General features: G+C 41.9%; 1 protein-coding gene across 4 annotated transcripts in view; it reads right to left on the reverse strand.

Moving 5' to 3' along the window:
* Nucleotides 1-7614, reverse strand: part of LOC129002560 (transducin-like enhancer protein 4) — a 125171-nt gene extending 117557 nt beyond the window's left edge. For all 4 annotated transcript variants that reach the window (XM_054430451.1, XM_054430450.1, XM_054430453.1 and 1 more), the window contains exon 1: nucleotides 7438-7614. In XM_054430451.1, the coding sequence (XP_054286426.1) occupies nucleotides 7438-7494 (57 nt within the window). In that variant the 5' untranslated portion in view covers nucleotides 7495-7614. The remainder of the gene's footprint in view (nucleotides 1-7437) is intronic.
* Nucleotides 7615-8338: the final 724 nt, after the last annotated feature.

The following is an 8338-nucleotide window of genomic DNA, read 5'->3' on the forward strand; positions in this document are numbered from 1 at the left end:
TCATTTCCGGTGGCGATCGAATGACAAAGACAGCCTTCAAACAAATCAGTGTCAACTCAACGCCAGGAGCCAACCACAACACGGAAGATGAAGATGGGAATATTCACAACATATTTATAGTTTCCCAAATTAATAGTATACCAGCTTTATCTAAATCTTCGCATATTGACAACACGTGGTTAATTTTAGAATGGACATTTTTCAAACCGCAATAATTAGCAAGATGTATTAAAAATGAAGATTTCAATAAGGTTTATTATCTTTAGTAGGAGAGATTTATCTATTACGAGAGACCTATCAGTATCACTTTTAGTATTCCATAAACATTAGGTGTACCTGATTCTTAAATTTAGGTTTTAAAGGGTATCGACTAGTCACTATTGCGTATTTCGTGTTTAATATGAATGCAGGTGAGCACAGAATGAGATTACTATAATTTTTCTACTAATTTCAGGGTTTTTTTGCCAGGACTTAATCAAGGGTAGCTGGGTCCAGTTCTGGGCCACCAAAAAGTTATAAAGCTTGTTCATGATCAAACCTTTATACCTCTCAACCATTAGATTACTGGATGATCACTACAATAACCACTCAGCTTCCCTTTCTTAACCAGCTTTCTTAGTATGAGTAATTTTTTCACATATTACCCACCTTTAAAAACCCATTGGTGAATTGCACTATTAGAACTTGCGCTTTCAAACCTGACAGAAGCCTTAAAATTGTCCTGAATGTCAACCGATCACGCGAAACTAAATTTATAACTTCCACCGGGACATAAGTATATTTTAAACCTGTATAGCGGATTTAGAGACCGATGTATCATCACAAACACCCCCTATTGACGAATTGACCTCACTTTGTGGTTTACAGCTAATAACCCCGCGGAGACTAACCATTGATCGTACAAATTGCACTATAGAAGGTGAGGTGGGCCCTGTAAGTAACTCCCGACACTCCACATTCCAGATTGGCTCCGATCACTCCCTGATCGCTCCTACCTATTGTTCTCACCGCACGACGCGGAGTACCCGCTACAACCCAGTGTGGTGTGGTGTACCATGTAATAATACGCGTTGGTTCTCCTCTTTTGCACAAGTTCAGGCGTTTAAAACCTATAAGATGTAAATTTTTAGAGAGGTTGTTTATGTTTGTTGGTTAGAAGGGATGTATTTTGCCCTTGGTGCGGTTGTATAATGTGAATGTTATGTTCTAAACACTTTTGCCAGACGTGGAATGAGGACACATGGTTAAAACCTACTTGAGCCATTTTAGGTTAGGGAAATAAGTTTTGTAATTGCTCGTGTAGTAATTAAAGGGCTTTGACCCCGAACAAGTTACCACCTATGTGATGAAGATATTTTAAAATAGAATTTAACTTGCATATTTTTCGTGGACTACGCTCACACGTATGCTAAGTCAGTAAACATCAACCCACTTTATAAACGCACGAAAGGTCAGAGGTACTTCAACTTGTAAATCTCAAACTTGAGCAGACATAACGGTGGAGAACGAAGACTCAAGACAATTACGCGTCCTTTATCCGGCCACAAACAAACCCGAGGCTTTGTTCCTCCAGACGCTCCTTTGAGGTCGACCCCACGAATTAAAGCAGGGAGAACCATCAACTTCCTTCAATCAAAGGCCGTGATCACAGAGGGGAGAAGGGAGATGGTATCGCAAGAACCCACCACAGGGAACAAAACACGGAGGGGCTGTATCTGTCAACCGTATTCAATTTGTTACCCGGCGCAGGATAGCCTAGTTAGTCCCCTCGGGGTTAAATCATAATCCGCAGCAAGACTTCCCCCGCTACAGTTTGATTAATCGCAACCCTTGTGTCGTAAGTGGCGGTGATACGAGTTTAATTCTCATCGGCTAATGGAAGGGTGATAATCGTCGGCTTGGAAAAGTGATTGGGAATTTCTTACAGTGACTGGTATTTTATTAATTAGGATTTTGTGGGTGGTTAAATTTAGAGAGATTTGGTTATTTAAGAACATCCCAGATGAGAATGAGGGTTTGGTAACTTGGTTGATTATTTTAAAGAATTATGTATTGCCCAACAGATAAAAAAAAACACACAGCACTCTTATTCTGTAGTATTCTGGTCGTTTGGTCGGTAGTACTAGTTTAATTTTCAACCCCATTAATCATATAACCTTTGATCACATGTTATTGCAATTCTCGACAGTAAGTCAACCTTGATAACGAGCCTTATTTGAAAATAATCATGAGAGAGAGACTTGCTATCGAGGTCCTGACTGTACTCGCAGATCAGCACTGCACGGGTTAGTTAATCACTTGGGTCTCAAGCATTTATTTGAAGCATGTATCATCTTAGTGTGGCATTCATAGTCCTACAGCATACAGTACTGTTACGTAACCAATACGAGTCGACCACATTACAATCTGTTCTGTAAGTGAACGACTCACTGAGCCGTGATTGGCTGCAAGAGTCACGTGCCGAGTAATTGACTCGACGACAAAGAATCGATCACAACAGACGAGTCGTTTAATTGGTTATTTATTTAATTAAAGTCGGAGACCGTTGTTACTGAAACTGTGAAATTGACGCTTGCCACTTTAATTGTCACCAGTTGATTGATTTTGGGATCTGATGGAATCTTATTCAGCAAATTGCTGTACTGTAATTAAATGTGAACGTGTAGTTTGGTAAATCAACAAAGCGTTAAGTCGTAGCCCTTCTACATTATGTTTACATTCTGCAAATAAACTTTTAAGGTATTAAGCTATTATTTTATTTTTTAACAGTGAGAACTTTGATATTAATTTCTAGTTTCTAGTCCAATGAGTCGATGTATATATTCATAAGGGTCTAAATTCAGTGGTCCAAAGGCTAATCCACCATTGGACTTGTATGAATTCATTTTCAGGGTGTCTTTTTCAGGGACAACGCGAGTTGTAAGCTCAATTTAAACTTCATGTATCGAGACCGAAACTTTAAATTGTGACATAGACGTCACCCAAAACCCACGAGTTTAAAACATTATTTTTAAGATGCGCCTTTTAAAATCAATCTTGCAAGATAAAGGGACACCTAAATCCAACTCCGTACCACTAGATTCGCGTAACAAATCCCTCTACATTCTGGGAAACACCAAAACACTACTGTGAAACCAAACAAAGGAGGTAAAGTTCGCCTTTACCACCCACCGTCAGCGCATTAGTTACACTTGGGAAGGTGAAAAATGCACATCTGTTGCTGTCTCGGCGGGGGTTACCCTCCAAAACGGATCGGGGCGTACAAAACCCCGGGAACGCGATCCACCCTGTTAAAAGCGATGAGGCTCAAAATCTGAACATATCGAATCGACCGCACTAAAGCTGGATATACATGTGCTTCGGAAACAAAAATACTAATTGAGGTCGTAGACAGTTTTACATAAAGGTCCTGGGATCACGCTATTGCCCATTACTATAAAACCATCATAAATAGAGGATCGTTTCTTTATGTATTATACCTGCTTATTACACCATGTAAGTCGTGTCAAGACAGAGCTTGGAAGTTAAATGTTGATTGGTCTCCGTGACAACACTGAGATAAACCACGTATATATTGCATAACAGCTTTATGTGTGTGAAGGTGTTCAGGCAAACGATGTCGTGTGTTCTGACAAAAGACAAGTGCAGGGTAAATCGAAGGCTCGCTAGTTCGATCCTGGGGAATTCAATTGCTTTTTGATAGTCCTTGAGCATAGGGCTGTTAAAATGGCCCTGGGCAAAGAAACGGCTTGTTTAATTCAGTACTGTAACACAGCTACAAACACAATTTAACTTTTTCTACACCCACCTTGCATTAAGCATCCAAGCCAGTGTTTTAAAAAAGTGATTATTCCCCTCCCAAAAAAACGATAACAGATAACAAGGGTAGCGAAATATTAGGTAATGTCGATCAGCATTTCCCGAAGTTTCTCACTCTTCCAAAACCGCTCCAACCATCACGAAACGTCCAAACTATGCGTCCACTAATTTGGAGTAGCGCGACGCAGTAAACTCCCGGGCAGTTCTCAGCAACGGTCATTACCCGGGGCGATTTCACACTCGGAAAATAAATTTGATTAACAAAAACTCCGGGAAAGTTAATGTTGGGGGGGGAGGGCGGCCGCGTGGAACAGCGGGGGGTGTCGGCGTTGGACCGTTTCCGGTGCGTGTGTTGATGCGAGTGCCGCAGTAGCCGTGTGTTGGTTGGCCACAAGGGCCGTTAAACCAGCTGATTACCGTCCGTGTTTGTGGCGTAGTTACTACTATTTGACTAGTGCGGCAAAGTGGTAAAATGGTGGTCAACCGGATTGTTTTTAGATTTTTCCTAACTAATAAGAGAAATTGAGCCGAATTGTATGTTAGCCTCGGCAAATCAATACTCAGCCTTACATAATACAGTACACCTAATCTGGCCATTTAGACCATAACCTAAAAAACCTCACTTTAACATTTAACCAATTCTCACCTAAGAGACCAAAAGTAACCATAACCTAGTCATTACCCAAATGAAAACTATACAATCCGTGTCTCATAACATTTTTTCCAACAAACCTAGTTCATCACAGTCTGACCTTAACTAAACGTTACATAAAATAGGTTCCCTTAGATGACAAACCTTACCTTCCCGAAAACAACAGATAAACTATCAGTTCACTCCGATAATTTGGATTATCCAAAGTGACCTAAGGAATAGAAACAGTGTTTCCATCGTACAACAGCTTTAAATTCTCGTAAATTAATTGCGCGATAAAAACTCGTGGTGCGAGCTACTCAGCAAATACAAGCGCTATCAAACCGCAAGAGGCGGTTACCGGTTTCATGTCAGCTGGTAGGCAGGCAGGCAGGTGGTGTGTACCATCAAGGTCTGTATTCATTGGTACCATGAAGCCCCGCAGTCCCACCTCGCTAAGTGCTGTTTTTAACACGTCCCCCCTTCGGCATCGCAGCGCCTTGTCCAACACGACGGCGACGTCCCGTCGAGATTTATTGATTGTTAATTGGTCTCGAATTAGATTGGTTCTGCTCGTCCACCGTAGGCGTACTCAATATGTAACCCATCTCGTGTTATGGCTTTATATCATCCGATGAATTTCAATTACAAACCTTCGGTTGAATAGTTAGGAATTTTTAAGCAAATTTTGTATTGAACTCCTATGTTCCCAAGTTGATTCGAACTATTAGGAATTTGATCAATGTTAAATCATCGATTTATAACCAACTATTTGTTCCCTTCTTGTTAATTATTCGATTTGAACTGTACATGTTTACATTTATAACATCAATCCCCTATAACAATACAAAAACTATTTTCTCTGACAAAATTGTATGTTAAGGTTAAAGAAACCTAATTGGTTTAAATAGCTAAGATGGGTTTTAAGAGAAATACTTCATTACCAAAACCTAACTGGTAAACCAAACACGTGTTGGATTGAAAATAAAAATTTCCCACACCAAAAAGATTTCTTGAGTGTTTTCTTTAACTGCTACAAATACAAGGCTGGAAGCACACCCTGACAGATCAAAAGAACCACTATAGATCCTAGATTCTACTTAAAACGCAGCCAATTGGAATCCTAAATAAGCAAATCGCAAAGAAAACATCGCATGTTTGCTCAGTGCTGCAACCACAGCTGGGCGATTCCAAAAATAAACAAAGACCCTTGGAGAGCGCGAGGCGAGGGCTGGGTGTTCTGGAGGGAATTAGAAAGTTTGCCCGGGAACTAGGAGACTACCTGCCATTGTGTCAGGGGTTCAACAGCCTAGGGGAGGGTTGTAAATATCCACCGGGGACAATACCTCGCCAACAATCTAGCGGTTGTATTTCTTCTGGAATTTCTGGTGAAGACGTCCTCTCTTGGAAATTACAACAGGAAAAGGTTTTATTGCATAGTGTGTGGATGCTAGAAGGATGTTATTGTAATCTAAAGAATTTTCGACCACACGTCCCACAACATACCGTAACACAATTTTTTGTGAGCCTATGACATTTGAGGATTATTTTGTAGATCTGAAACATTTAAAGTTAGTTGAGGTAAACAGTATCCAAGCTCAGAGAGCAAGTTCAGGAATCTCCTATCTGCCGATTGCTGTGCGTTAAATCACACCGTAGATATTTTTCACTGACTATTATTATCTCTTCTATCTTCTATTATAATATTCTTTTCGGTATGCCTAGAGCCCAGTCACAGAACTACCGTACAGTGTTGACAGCCAGCCACCACATAAGAACACAATTTATTAGTCTATACTATTTCGGTGTATTGAATTTTTCTAAGGAACATAACTTGGTGCCTGAATTATCCATAAGACTTTTATATGCCGCTTGTACTATCACACAAAGCACTTAAAAGCAAAAAAACCCATCCCAAAATAATGTTTGAACTTCAATCCGTCAAAATACTAATTTCACTTCAGACCCACACCCACAATTTACCCAAGCACAGAAACAGCTCCAAACACCGCAAGGCGGAAAAACGTAAACAAGTGGAACCGCGCGGCGCAAAGCCAAACACAAACTGTGGGCGTTAAACACATCTACTGCGGACAATACCGCAACTGCGGTCAAGCAGCAGTGAAACCGTCCTTACACCACTGAAAAACAACACAAGGACATTCAATGTTCTTCACACAGTAAAACACTAAAAACTGCTTCGAAACCAATAAGGCACGTTACGAGCACCGCGGGCAACGCGTCGGCAAGCGATTATCAGCCTTATTGCCCGCGGAAGTGACCATTATCCCAGACCCACACACGCTATCTACATCGCAGGTAATTTACACAGCGCGGGGCCTAATGAAATAAATACATACTGGCAACACGGCGCGGCCTTCGTATCACTCCGCGGCCCGCTACTGTCGTGTTTACACGGTGTGAGTGTAGAAATATTTGTATACGCGAGGCAAAGTAGTTCCAAGACTTTTACAGTAGAATTAATTACAGAAGATGTCGGTGTCCCCTCCATTTTTGTGTCTCAGCAAAAAATATGGATGTAACATTTAACAGCGCTAATTTAGTAAAGGTTAATGAACATATTAGATGTGATTTCTAGTTCTACATACTGATTAAGTTATTTTTGAATTACGATGTACAAATTGCATGATAAATTCAATAGTCTGGCTCTGGCAAGGCAATAGGCGGATGTAATAAAGTTGAAACAGGTGATTTGAAATTACTATTCCGAAGATTCCGACCATTATTTTTTAATTTATTGTCAGTTCCACACATTATAGGCTATTTTATCCAATGGAATATTAGCGTCACATAGCCTCAACTGGTGGACTAGTGGTCGTCTAGTGTAAAGGCTACAGTAGATAATTTCGTAAATGAGCTTGTCCCTTGTGATAAACCTTTCAGCACTTCTGAAATGTCGAGAAAGAGTGTTTGCTAAACACACTTTACGTTGTACAGTAGCTAGACCGGAAGTGGGTGTTACTTACCGGATGTCGAGCTGCCGCAGCTACGGCGGCGGCGTTCATCGTCGCAGTCGGGTACATTGTACGTCAGCACATGATGATAATCCACTGTACACACACTAACACACCGTCACTATAACACGACACACACAACACTACACGTATCCAAGCGCGACACTACGATGCTTCCTGTGCGGAGGTTGGCACTCGACTGACGACGCGGACGCACGGACGACGCGCCCCCTCCCCGCGCACCCCGCACCTACCCGTGAGCCACTGAACTACACCTCTACACCACTGTATACAACCGTACACCACACTGGTCACTACTTAGGCTGTGCATGAGTCGTACGTAGAGAAAACCTATGAGAATACTGCGTACACAAAGAAAAATATCACAAACTTCGAAAAATATTTTTGTATAAAAAACCCCCACTGTGAAACCCCTACATGTACGACCTTCTATTTTTTACCCTCCGTCGACCCTAGATGTGGCAACGACGCCGTACACCCCTTTTCTGGACGATTACCAGTTTCAAATGCACAGAGGCGACGGTACAACGCGATCAGTAGTCCACGTGGACTCACTGAAGAGCTCTGCGCCAATCGGAGCGCGCGGTGAGGGCCACTTGTCCAATAGCGGCGCGCCCGCTGAGTGAGTCACGCCTCCCCCGTATGTCAGCAAGGCAAGTGAAGCCCCGCCCTCTCTTGGCGGCGGCCAATCGTAACGGCTGTTGGACCAATCCGGGATCGTTTTCACCGCCGCGTCGCTTAGCAACAGTGACAGCTCGTCGTCAAGTCCACGTGGACTCGTTTCCTCGCGTTTTCGCGTGTGGTGGAAAAAGAGATAGGCCGGGGATTTTCTCTTTCTGCACACCGGGTTTACTATGTACCGGGAAATATAATAATAATAAAAACTCGGGAA

The sequence above is a fragment of the Macrosteles quadrilineatus genome, unplaced genomic scaffold, assembly GCF_028750875.1.
Source record: "Macrosteles quadrilineatus isolate MER2022 unplaced genomic scaffold, UCM_ALF_1.0 Scaffold_9__3_contigs__length_116548681, whole genome shotgun sequence".
Classification (NCBI taxonomy): Eukaryota; Metazoa; Arthropoda; class Insecta; order Hemiptera; family Cicadellidae; genus Macrosteles; species Macrosteles quadrilineatus.